General features: G+C 46.9%; 1 protein-coding gene across 8 annotated transcripts in view; it reads right to left on the bottom strand.

Annotated features, from left to right (window-relative positions):
* The window catches only part of ARHGEF3 (Rho guanine nucleotide exchange factor 3), a 296,634-nt gene that overhangs the window by 59,233 nt on the left and 224,061 nt on the right, over window positions 1-13,340 (bottom strand). The window contains exon 1 of one of the 8 annotated variants that reach the window (XM_079794772.1): window positions 5,569-5,975. The exons of the other annotated variants lie outside the window; for them this stretch is intronic. Coding sequence (XP_079650898.1) covers window positions 5,569-5,664 — 96 coding nt within the window. The 5' untranslated portion in view covers window positions 5,665-5,975. Of the gene's footprint in view, window positions 1-5,568; window positions 5,976-13,340 lie in introns of those variants that run through there. 8 annotated transcript variants of the gene reach the window in all.

The raw sequence follows: 13,340 nt of genomic DNA on the forward strand, positions 1-13,340 counted from the left end.
TCAGCTTCAATTAACTGACCTTTAGTAATAATTGAGCTTCCTTCTTGCAAAAGGACACAATAGCCCAAACACAGGAGGTCCAGGCACAAGTGTTTCTAGACTTAGAAAGACCCACTCCTATTCCAGCCAGTTAAAGGTCCAGAAGCCTTTCTTGATAAATTTATGACACCATCTCTTCTAAGCTAATAACTGGTGTCAATTCATAAAAAATGAAAGGCATTAAAAGCTACCGCCCTTCACTCCAATGGTCCATCAGCCAACACAACAAGAATAAATGGCAATGCAATCGCAGCCACGGCCTCATTTTGTGTGACCTGTACCTGTTAACCAGCGCTGACAGATTATGGAAGGCAACTGCATGCATACATCACAAATGAAGTCGCCCTTTCAGATATACACCCGGTGCCATTAATAACAATTACATGTGCACAGGGCTTTGCGAAATTAGGATATGATCAGTAATTTATTTTCATTCAGTTGTTACGAAAACAGTGGCTCTGGTCCAGGATCTTACAGGCACTCGCAGAGTGTCTTGAGAAAATGACACAATTTGCAAATATCCATGTGGCAGTCGGGGCCTTCCTGCTATTGGTTTACTTAGAAGGCTGGCGGTTGATGTAGATCAGCAAAGTGACTAATTGCAGAACTAACGGTGTCACCTCCACAGAGCTGAGCCTGCAGAATTCTGCCAAAGACCAGCTCCCTGCTGAGAAACACAAACGGAAGTTATGGAAACCTACCGCCTGCCCCCCACGACCCCCCTGCCCGCCCCCCAAAGAGAGGTTTGCAAATTCCACTTCTGTGGGTCCCAGTCTGAAGTACTGACTACTGGGGAGGTCTCCCATCCAGACACTCAGGAAAAAAAATGGGCCTCTGACTGTGAGCGGGGGTTCATTCTTCATGTGTTATGCGGCGAGGAGACCAGAGATTTAGTCATTTAGGGGAAACATGCTGTGATTGGGAAAGTGAGGACTTCAAGGTCAGACCAGGGTGCGAGGATTGGCTCCTCCACCTACTAGCTCAGCCACCCTGGAAAGGCCCATTACCCAGCTCTAATCCTCACTTTCTGCCACAAAAAGGGGCAATTATACCAACCCCAGAGAGTGAGGATGTTTAGAAGACTACAGGAAGATCCCTACTACACTGCTGTGGCTCAAAACAGCATCAGGAAATTAAGATGGTGGTCCCGTTTCCTAAAATTGTTTTAGGAATCTCTTTGAGATGCAGAGGTCTTGATGATGATCTTTATTGAGCACCTACTATGTGTCAAGCACTGTGCTAAGCACTGTATATGAATCATCTCATTGACCCTCACTATGGTCCCAGGGAGGGAGAACTATTTCATCCCCATTTTCACTGAGGAAACAGGGGCTTAGAGGGGCACAGTAACTTGTCCAAGGCCACGCCATTAGCAGGTGGCATTGGGGCCCAGGCAGTCTTATTCCAGAGTGGATGCCTTGACCTCAAATGTACATGTGTAACGTCACCATATTTTCCTCTAATAAACCTACTCCTAGTTCATGTGTATCCTGGAGGCCCAAGACCCCCGAGGTATTTTCCATCTGAATAAGTCTGGATGACCATAACCAAATCCTATCAGCAAAGGATAGCTTTTACCTGTGTAACTCCACATGGCTCCTCACCCAGCAAGATCTGGGGTCACAAGATTCATGGAGCCTATTTAGTTAGTCATTTGAAGAAATCCCAGGATTCTTAGTGCAGTAACTCCTTGGAACTATTTCCATGCAGTTGGTTGTACATACTGTCAGTTCAACACTATACGATACAGATTTCAAAAAATGTATAAATTACTAGAAACCAGTTGGTTCTTTTAGCTCTCCAATGGCATGCAAGGAATACAGCCCCAGGTGTATACAATTTCCAAATACACGTGTGGACTGATTGGGGCATAAATTATGGCAGAGGCATAGGGTTCACTTTACTCTTTAGAGCTAAAGCTTAAAGGTACTTCTCAGTTACATAAAGTACTCAAGATTCTATATTTAAAATAAGTATTTAAAAGCATTTTACATGTCTGTTAAGTTTTACATCCCCCCCCCTTTTTTTTTCTTCACAGAGATAAACACCCTTAGATGCCACTAGGTATACGGGTATTAAACTCTGGACTAAACCTGGCATTGGATCTTGGTTCAGCTGCTGATTTTCTTTGTGACTCTCTGCAGGTCGCCTCCCCTCAGTGTCTTTATTCATAGAGAGGATAATATGTGCTTTATGTTAACCTTACAGCATGGCTGAGTCTCAAGTGAGACACTAGGCATGGTACTTAGAAAAGAACCAGAAATCCTTCATTTCTCAGTAGGTGTCATTCCAAGGGCCACACAAGGCTACTACTGGATGAGTCAAAACCAGAACATATAAGAGACAAAAGGACGAAGGCAATGACTACAAATACCACTAACTAAATCTGGCTTAATCCTGACCAATATCTGAGATAGTGAATCTTAAAACCAAAACTAAGCTGTCCATCAAATTGTCAGGTAATTCTTAGAAAGAAAGCAACAGAAACACCTCTTTGTATGTTCATTAAAAATGAAATGGACCCCAAACCCTTAAGACCTTACACCAGGCTCCAGAATCCTTAGCCAACGTAAGTCACTCATTTGAGTCTTTTTTCTTCAAGAGCAAACCTCCCCATGGGGAAACATTGGCTTTTAAGTTACAATTGGTATAATTCGTGAGCCTAACAGCTTTCCTTTTAATGACTTGGTCAGGTGTTCGGAGCATCTAACATGCTACAAGCACCAGTCCCTCCTGGCATAGGAAGTAAGCACCCAATAAATATAAAAACAAAGATCAATTGAGCAAAGCTGAATCAATGACCAGAAGAAATAAGCTTAGTGATGCTCACGTGATACCTACCATGTTTCTCAGGGAAAGTCAGAGCCACGGACTAATAAGCTCCTTAGATTTCACAGTTAACCATTAGCTGGAAGGACCTACCTGGTTATGAGTATTAAAACTGAACATTTGCAACCCAACTCATACACCCATGTCATAAGAAATACTAGATTAAGAAGCAGTATTATATCAATGTCATAATCCATGCAGAATACTTTTGTCTAAAAATTTTAAAGAAAATAAAATTTCAAAATATATCACTTTTTCCTTTCATTGGGGACCATCATTGAAAAAAAAAAATTACAAAGCACTTACGGTAAATCTTGAGTAGAAATTTTGTGAATGATTTTCTTTTAAGAGAATCTTTATTGTTGGCCATTTTAACTCAAATGTATGATATCAAATGCACATCAATGACACCTGCCCCTCCCCAGGAGCCTTTCCCCAAGTGGCCTTCCCTAGCACACATTGGTTGCAATGACAAAACCAAACACTAGAAGGCACTTTCCCATTCAGCACTGTCCCCCTGTCCTCCCCACAGCAAATGCAGAAGGAACAGCCATTATACACCTAAAGGGCACAGGTGCTTTGCTGTAACTGCCTCTGAAGGTCAAAAAGGATTTTAGAAGGGCCAGGTTTTTTAAAATTATTATTATAACCACATTCCTTCTGCAAAGAAAATGATCAATCGTAAGAAATTGCTTTCATAGAAACTAGCAGTCAATTTCTCGTTTATAAATAAGTATATCATCATGTTTTCAAAAGGCCAACTAGTGTATGCTGATTTTTAAACACAAATACTGATGACACCTGCTGGTAGAAAATATATTTTCATTAATTGCTGATGGAGAAGTGAGCCCTACAAGGCTTAGCTGTCTTTTGCACTGATACTGAAACCAGAAAACTAGCCCCAAACTCAGTTAGGTTTCTTCTTCCAACTTTGCCTATCATCATTATCAGGAAGTGATACGCCAGATCAACGAAGCTTGGAATTATACTGGACTGGGCACCTCTGTCTCAAGGTATAGTCAGCATAAGAGATACTTCTACTTGGATTTACACACTTTAAAAAAAATCCTCAATGGTGATACCTGAAAAACATTTACCAACCACTTTTGAAATAAAATAGTTCCTCCCCCATCCTTACTCCCACACCAGGACATCTTCATAAAATGAAAGTAAGTTACATTATATAATCTGGATCCCTTAGGAAAATATTTGACATTTGGTGATACATTTCTTTCATCACATTTGTGACACACAGATATATTTACATTCTAAGTATAAGAATAAGAAAAGACTAAGCAGATGAGTTTTAACCCACATCTTTCACCAAACTCCTAAAACACACAGGAATACGTGATAGCAAGAAGGAACTAGTGAGAGCCCAGAGCTATTTTCACTGTGATTTTATGTGACCCAATTCAATTTATTAATTAAACTCGGTTATGCTTTGCTTCCTTCCAAAAGGAAGCTAGTTTGAGGGGCACTAGCTTCACTGCTCCTACATTCATTAAATTATGAAGTTCCCACTGAAAAACCATTCTATCCATCCCAAACCTGAACAACCTGAATCCCATGCAGGTGCCGTCCTGTCAAAACTTAAACAAGAGTCCAAACACCACTGGGGCCATAACACTTCCACAGCTGCTGGGAACAAAAACTCTTTGTGAAGATGTACAACTGAGCTGGGGTGAGGGATGGGGATGGGGGAAGACGTTAGTTTGGGCTCAGTTTACAGAAGGCTGATCACAACTAGAGACTGGAATCTTGTCAGCTTAGAGCAGTTCTCGCTGGAGGCAATGAATCTTCCATGCTGTCCTCCTGAATATATGTAATTCAGTGAGCTGAGGGCACACAGCCGAGCAGACCCAAGGGTAGGGTGCCGGGTGGGTGGAGGGTGGGTGGGACCCCCACGAAGGCCGGATGCACACCGGCCTCCATACTTTCCCTGGTGCGGGTGGTGGTGAGTGTCAATCTCCCACTCAACACACATGAGCAACAGTGATGAGCTGGGCCCTGTGAGTTTCACCATAGCTTGCCAAGAGAAGAAGGTGGCGCGGGCTTGAGCCACAGGGAGGGTACAGATCCACAGGCAAGTTCCCAGGAAGAGAAATATTTCTAATGTTCCAAGACAGCTTTCCCCCCTGCCCCCAAGACTTGAACTCATTTTCAGGACCCATGTGGGAGGCACTCAAATGATCATTTAGCCCCCAGACCACTAGCTGACTGACCCCGTGGCCACAGGTGACATGCAGAGGTGCGGCAGCCTTTGTTGCCAAGCCTGACAGGTGATATATCCTAAAGGGTCCCCAAGACCACCCCTGCTCCCCCAACCCCGGCAAGAGGAAAGGGACACTTAAAAGAGCAGCTCTGCCCGGAACTGGGCCTGCTGATACAGGAGGAAGTCCCTCTGCCAGGTCTAGACAGAAGATTGACAGTTTGAGAGCCTTGCAGGAAGCAAGGGCTGGGGGGAGGAGGGGGGGAGGGGCAGGGGCAAGAGGCTGCTGCTCCCAGGTGGAGAGGAACAGGGACAGGGACAGGGACGGGGAGAAGAAGGTGGCGCAGGCTTGATCCACAGGGAGGGTAGGGAAGGGAGACAGTGAGAGAGGGAGCCAGGGGAGTATGTGTGAGCGACGGAAAGAGGGAGAAGTGGAAACAGAGACAGCGACACGGAGCCGGACCGGAGAGTCCAGGGGGAGCCCCTACCTCGGCGTCCTTGGCCGGACTGCTGGCCGGGGGCACCTCCAGGCTGCAGTTCGCCCTCTTGACCGAGAGGTAGAAGGGGTAATCCTTGGCCACCATGGCGGCTGCCGGGCCTGCCCTTTGCGGTGTCACCGCTGACCCGATGCGAGTACAAAACTCCCAGGCGAAAGGGGGCCCCAGCTCCACGGTGCCGGGCGCCGCGGCGACGCGGAGACTGACAGCCGGCTTCTAGCCCGAAGGCACCCAACCCCGCGCGCCGGCTGGAGGGGCGGGGCCACGACAGGACACGCCCACCTGGTGGGGCGGGGCGGGGCGTCCCGGGAGCCCAGGTGCCGCCCCGCAGAAACGCCTCGGGCGGGGGCGCGATTGCCGCCCGGCCCTGGGGCCGCAGCGCTGGACCTCGCACGCCCCGGCGGGAAGCGGCGGCGGCGGCGGAGGGGAGGCCCGGGAAGAAGCCGGGCGGAGGGAAACTGCCCCGGGGAAAGCAAGCGTTTTAAAAGCTCACCTTGCTTATTCCCGGCCCGGCTCCCCTCACACACATTTTTAAAAAAATGAACGCCATTATAACAGAGTCCATAAACAGTAAAATGCGCCCCATTTTAAAAATGGTTTTATTGATTTGAGAGAGAGAAAGGAAGGGGGAGGGATACAGAGACAAAAGCATCCATGAGAGAGAAACACCCATCGGCGCCTCCTGCACGCCCCCCACTGGGGGTCGAGTCCGCAACCCGGGCACGTGCCGGGAATCCAACCGAGGACCTCCGGGTTCACGGTGGACGCTCAACCCCTGAGCACAGCGGCCGGGCACAGGCGCCCATTTTAAGTGTACAGCGGTTAAGTGATGACAAATACAAACACTTGTAACCACCCCCAGAGAGTTCCCGGGGGCCCTTTCCTCTGCAGCCTCAAGGCAATCAATCTACCTCACCTTGCTAGAAAAAAACACATTGCAAATGCCCAGCAGGCAATTACCAGATCATCTGCTGCAGCCCTGTCTGGGCAGTGAAAACCAACTCGCACCTGGAAACAGCTAATATCCATCAACAGGGAATACTTCAATAAACGCCTCATTATGGAGCACCCCTCAGCAGCGGTCCAAAAGACGATGGGTCTATGGGTCTGGAGTGGGAAGATCTTTAATGTATGAGGTTCGGTTAAAAATTAATTACAGAGTAAGCACAGTGTAATGCCATTTGTGTAAAAACACATGTACAAAAGGATACCATATATTTTCTATAGGTACCTGGAGGTGAGTACCGTTGGAAACCATCCAGAAGGCTCTGCAGCAAACTCATATCACGAGTTCTTAGGACTGAGGGGAGGCAATCAGTACCAGAGGGTACCTGGCATTAAGGGATTAAAGGTAACAAAGGAGACTACAAGTATAGCTAATGCTCTTAAAATTGTTTTTAATCCTCACCCAAGGATGGTTTTTATTGAGTTTTAGAGGGAGAGGGGGAGGGGGAGATAAGGAGGGGGGGAGAGGAGAGAGGGAAGGAGGGAGGAGGAGGAGGAGAAGAGAGAGAGAGAGAGAGAGAGAGAGAGAGAGAGAAACATTGACTGCTTGTCTCCCATACGCACCGGGATCTGGGATTGAACCTGAAACCTAGGTATGTGCCCTGACTCGGAATTGAACCTGCAACCTTTTGGTGTGCAGGACAATATTCCACCTGGCTAGGGCTGTTCTTAAATTTTTTACAAGAAAAATATATTCATGTGCTTCTTGGGAAATTAGAAATTAGTTTTTAAAAATTAAAATGATCATTACCTCAAGTTACTCTGTAGATTGCACTGTTAGCTTTCCTACGCCCTCCTGATCAGAGTCCTGGCCGCGGTGAGTGTGGTTTGGGGAGATGACGTTTCCACTTCCTCCGTGTGCAGGAGGGAGTGGGAAAGGAAGTATGTCGTCCCTGTTTCCGTGGTCTCTGCTTCCAGCTGAGGGCAGAATCCTCAGTTCCCACTTCCCAGACAGGAAACCTCAGGATACAGGACTCTTTCATCTCAGGTACCAAACCCACACCCTGGCACTAAATTCACCCCCTTCCCCGCCCAACCAGTGAAGATAAACTGCCTCCAGAAGGAGTTCTAGGGAGAATCAGGCCCAGCTTTGCAGCCTCACGGCTGCCACAGACGTGAAGGAGGCTCCTAGAGGAGTGGGCTCCAACGGAGACTGAGGAGAGCGCCTGTTTCCTCTCCAACGTGGACCATAAAGTAGTTTCATCTTGTATACCAACTCTTATAACTGATTTAATTCTTTTAATATTTAACATCTTGAATGTTTGGATATTTTACTTCAACTGGCATTCAGGCAAGGACCCTATCTCACTCTTCTCAGTATTCCCAGGCTTTTTAGTTAAGCCTGGTGCTCTTTAACAATAAATTTCCAATGCAAAAAAAAAGTAGTGAGAAGGAAGCGGGGTGGGACCACTGATCTTTCCTCCCTGTACTCCTGAACACAACTCTGTCCTTTTAGCCGGGGCTGTGCAGGTGGGGTGCTTACACAGGTGCTCTCCACAAGCTTGGCTAAGCTCGGTGGGGGAGTGAGAGGACCCCCATCTCCAAGGGCACCTTAACCAAAGCAGGGCCAGGAGGCAGGGAGATGCCTCACTTAAGGCTCCCCTGGCTGCCAAGGACATGAGCGGAAGCACCTGCAGCTGCTCCTCATTCCTGCCCTGCTCTTCTGGCTCCCACCGGCCCGCCATCCCAACTGGAACAGCGGTCCCCAACCTTTCCGACCTCACGGACCACCGGTTGGCGACCGCTGAACTAGAGGACTCTGCCAGCAACAGCCCTTTGGGGGTGGGCTTTGATCCCTGGTGGAGCTTGCTGGGCCTTGTCCTCCAGTTGGGAGGGGTACGTCCAGCATTTGGTGAAGAAAAGAGTGACCCAGCAAACTACGACAGCCCTACGATTAGACGACTCACTGTAGGATCTGCGGGGCCAAGCAGGAAATCTGACACCATGAAATCCAGTGTGGTAATAAACGAAGCCTAAGGAAGGGAGGGCGCTTTAACCTCAAGTTTAAGTACAACTATCACCGAGCAAAGAACAGTCATGGGCTGATGAGAACGCTTCCATATTCACTTTCCTTTAACGTTTTTTATTTGCCCCTCCTTAAAAGATTTTGATCCATAAAAATCAACCAATATGCTTGGCCACACAGCATATGTGCAAGGTTACATCTTTTCTTCTATCCATGCTCGGGAGAACTGGAGGAAGAGGAAGAGGGGGAGGAGAGGAGAACTGATTTATAGCTAATGGCCAATAACAATTTACATAGTGCTGCCAACCAAACACAACGAAACGAAAATAGGCCCCAAAAGGAATGTGAAGGGCCAGATGGCAATCTGGAGTTTTCTTGGGAGGCCCGAGACAGTGAAAGGATTTTCGAGGGTACTGACCCCACGCAATTTCCATCTTGTGCCCTGACTTCAGAACCTTCTCAGTGTGTGATGTGCTGCTCCCCAAATGAGCAGATTCGGGGTTTGGGAAATCTGCCTAGGATTCCAACCGGAGGTGTCTGTCACCAAAGACTTTGTCAGAGAGCAGGCTGCTCCCCAGCAGGGCTCCCCAGCACACACCTGAGGCTGGGGTCCCAGTTGAGTGAAGCCGCCCAGCTCTGCAATGCTGCCCAGCTGCGCGGGCCCCCGGAGCCCGGCGTTCCCCATCGGGCCTGTGTGTGTGTGTTTGCGGGCTTAGGAACAACACTGCCCTCACAGTCAGCTCCACTCAAAGCAACAGCACAAAGTGCCTTTCAGAACTCGCCTTCGGCAAAACCCCTCATAATCCTATAAAACGCCTCACAGCCGGGCGGCGTTCCTCGCTAGCCAGCAGCCTGGAGCCTGGAATAAAGAAGTCTGTTCTGCATTTCCAGGACTGGGGCCAAGAGCGGGGCCTGCGTGCTCGCCTGGGCTGAGCAGGGCTCATTTGTGCTGCCGGGAGAGTGGTGGGTCTCCACGCAGGAGCCCACCACTGATTAGGAGCTCCTTTCAGACGAACAGTCAGCCAGGCGTGGCTGGAAGACCATCAATCAACTCCTCAAATCCACTGCCATGGCTGTGAGCAGAACAGGCTCAGCATGAGGCTGAAACTTCAGAAGTTAGAGCGGTTGTGACAGTCTTCTCGGCCAACGGGACGATGCTTTGTCCTGTCAGCATTATACTTAGCATCAGGGTTAGTGTGTTCTTCTTTTTCCTAAGCCTCACTTGTTCATTCATTTGTTCATTCATTCATTCATTCATTCATCAAGTAGGTAAGAATGCCTGTTACAGATCAAGTGCTCAATTAGTTACATTTCTCCCCTCTTTTCCACCCATTCCTGAACCTCTATGCCAGGAATACACACCTGCTCAAGAAACGTGTTGACTGTAAAACATGGCCGTTCGACGGTAACCTCTGCAGAGAGGTATGCACTTGCAGAAGCAGCTCAAGTAACAGTAGCCCATCCTCCAAAGCATGGCCTTCAGACCCGTGCCTGCTTCCTTGGCCTCTAAAGCCATCTCTTCTGTCCCTGCTAGTCTGACATGGTCATGTAGCCACATGTCAGACACACATGTGTACCAACACCTCTCCCCTCCCCTTCCATTTGGGTGACATTCCCAGTTAATGACCCAGCTCCCTCTCCTCTCTGCAACTTCAGTCTTGATGGGAGAGGGGGGTTAAAAAAGTCTGCGGAAGTTTTGGCAGTGAATTCTGAGAGATCAGGACGATGGTTTACTGCCAGACAGGTAAAAATGGCACAAATGTAGCACTGACGGTATCTAAGATCATACCAGTGTTACTCTCCCTCTGCCTGGGGATATGTCTACTGACTCCAGGCTAGATTTATGAAACTACATCCCTAGATATTCTGAAGCTGGAAGGCTTCATTCTTGCATTCTCTTAAAGATCTCATTTTCTGAAACAAGTCTGACAAACTGGTTAAGTGACAGAATTTCTCTCTTTCTCCTAGGATTGAGCTAATCCTATGGATTACTAACTCTAATGCAAAAATAATCAAGACTTTATGTTTGGGGAAAAAAGGGGAGTGAATATCTGTCTTGCCCTGATATGCCACACGCAGGTACATTCCCTAGGCTCTGGTTCATTACAGCTGTGATTCTCAACGGGGGTGGGGGGGGTTGGGGGGGGGGGTTAACTCCGGAGGTGACATTGGCAATGTCTGGATAGACTTTTCATTGTCCCTGGGGGAGAGTGCTGGTGGTATCTAGTGGGTAGAGGCCCAGGATGCTAGAAAGCATCCTATAATGCACAGGACATCCCTGCACAACAAAGAGTTAACAGGTCCAAAATGCCAACAGTGTCACTCTTGAGAAACACTGCATTAAAGATAGAGTAAAGCTGAAATATGGTATCAGAGCCAGATGAATCTTTTCATTTGACCTCAAGGATATTTTCACTTTAGACCTTGATCACTGATTGATGTCAAATGTTAGCTTAGGCATGGCAGTGTCAAGAAAACAATGGCTGAGTGCCAGCCCTGGCCTGGTAACTCAGTTGTTTAGAGCATTGTCCTGATACAACAAGATTGCGGGTTCAATCCCCGGTCAGGGCACATAAAGAATCAACCAATGAATGCATAAATAAGTGGAACAACAAATTGTTATTTCTCTCTATCGCTCTCCCTGCCTCTCTCTCTCTCTCTCTAATCGATTTTTTTTTTAAGGCTGAGTGTCAAGAAGCCTCAGAATATTGACATGCCTAGAATCTTTCCCTGATGCCCAAACTTGACCCTTAACTGAATGACAGATTTCATAACATATGAACTGGACAAGAGAATAAGGAAGAATATGGGAGTAAGGCAGGCTGGGGGCGGTACAGAAAATTGTCTTAAACTGCTTCAGATATGAAAATGCACTTCAAAAGATCAGTGAAAAGGAAAGTTTCAATGAAAGACAATATTTGAAGAAGAAATTTGGGAGGGGCACGGAATGTTCCAAAGCTTGGTCTTTCCCAAAACAACCTTTACCACCACATTTAATTGTTTTGGGGGGCAGAAATGCAATCTCAGTGATGAAATAAAAACACCAAAGAGTTCAATTCATTAGTGTTTTGGCTGCACAGCATGTGTGATGGGAAACTTGCCTTCGCTCCAGATTTTGCAATAAGAATCCTGACCTTCTCCAATGTTAGCTGATTACTATCAATAGCTAGTTTTGCTTAGAGAATCCAAGCCATCTCTGAGACCACTTTCTGTATAATACTAGAGGGCCTTTGAACTTTATGGATAGTCTGCATTTGTTTGAGAGTCTTTAATATTTTTGACCAATAATTCAATAAATGTGTTTATACCCCAAAACTATTTATTCCCCATAGACTACAGCTAATGTATGCATTGTGTACGTTTTAAAATACTAATCGTTGCATGGAGAAATTAGAATCCAAAATGTATAAAGTCTACCTTTGGATATTGGAAGTGTTTTTTATCAACTACAAACTCAGCAAAGTACCATATTTCATCAAACCTAAGATACCACAGACTGTAATATGTGGCATTATTTTATGTACTACCAGGAAAGAAAAAAAAAGCTGCCAATTAAATTATAACACGTAATCAATTCCAGAGGAGTTAAAAAGAGGAGCAAATGTGCATAAAATAAAATATAAGAGTATTCATCCATCTGGCTGGGATTTGAAAACACACATTTGTAGAAACATGACTTCTGGGAATTCAGGGACAATAATTCCAGAGACTAACTGTGATGAAATCAACCAAGAAACTTATCTAATCCATATCCCTGGGCCCCACTTTGGGTCCATGGAATTGGAATCTTTAGCAGTGGACTCCAGAAATTCGGATCACAATTATCAGCAAGTCCAATAATGAACCTGGGCCCTCTCCTTCAGAAACACTTCGACTGCAGATCCTCAGGCCAGAGCTGCCCAGGGGTAAAATGCGGCAGCATCCAAACCCAGAATGGACACGGGAACGGCTTATTTGCTCATCCAACACTGAGAAACTATTATGTGCTAGACAGGCTGCTACATACGTAGGGATACATTGGGGGATACAATGAAAAATATGCAAGTCCACACTTCAAGTAAACTACCAACTGAGCCACCCACCAGGAGATGTGTTCTGGCTCTTGGGACCTGATTTACAATCTAGTATCCAGCTCCAATGAAAAACATGCTTATCTTCATAGCCAGGGGGCACGACTGCATTTAAGTTTTTAAAAAATTAGCTGTAGCAGTGGAGAACGGGAGGAGGGTAGTTGGCTTGAGATGTTTACTTGAACAAGACCTGGGGCTGTGGGGAGGAGGCTGGTGTGTGTAAAGGAACTTAACTACAGAACAAGTTCAGCTAGCAGAAGCAGACTCCCAGCAAGCATACGCCTTACTCGCCCGGCGGGAGCGGAAGTCGGCTGGGGTGTGCTAGAGAGAGCAGCCCATTAGCCGAAGTGTTCCTCCAGCGCAGGGCGTCCGACAGCACTACAGAGGGGTTAGGAGGTGCAGGTTCATGGGGCACTTTGGTTAAGCTGACTTACATGCGCTTCTGCTGTATGTGAACTTTTTTTCATCTCACATCCAAAACTAAGCTCAGCAAACACACGTCTCCCATGCCCACAATTCTGACTGAACCAAGAGCCTTGGCAACAGAAGGCTGAACACAAGTATCAGCCTCTGGTTCACCAACTTTGGTCACCACCTGGTCATTTAGTTCTTTGGCATGAGGAGATGAACCACCAGATGGCTTTCTGGCTAATGCCTCTCATCCGAGGCTGTCCCTGATGCCCAGGCTTGGAGAACCCTTGCTTTGTGCTCCCACAGTGCTG

This window comes from Cnephaeus nilssonii (genome assembly GCF_951640355.1).
Source record: "Cnephaeus nilssonii genome assembly, chromosome: 17".
NCBI classification, from domain to species: Eukaryota; Metazoa; Chordata; class Mammalia; order Chiroptera; family Vespertilionidae; genus Cnephaeus; species Cnephaeus nilssonii.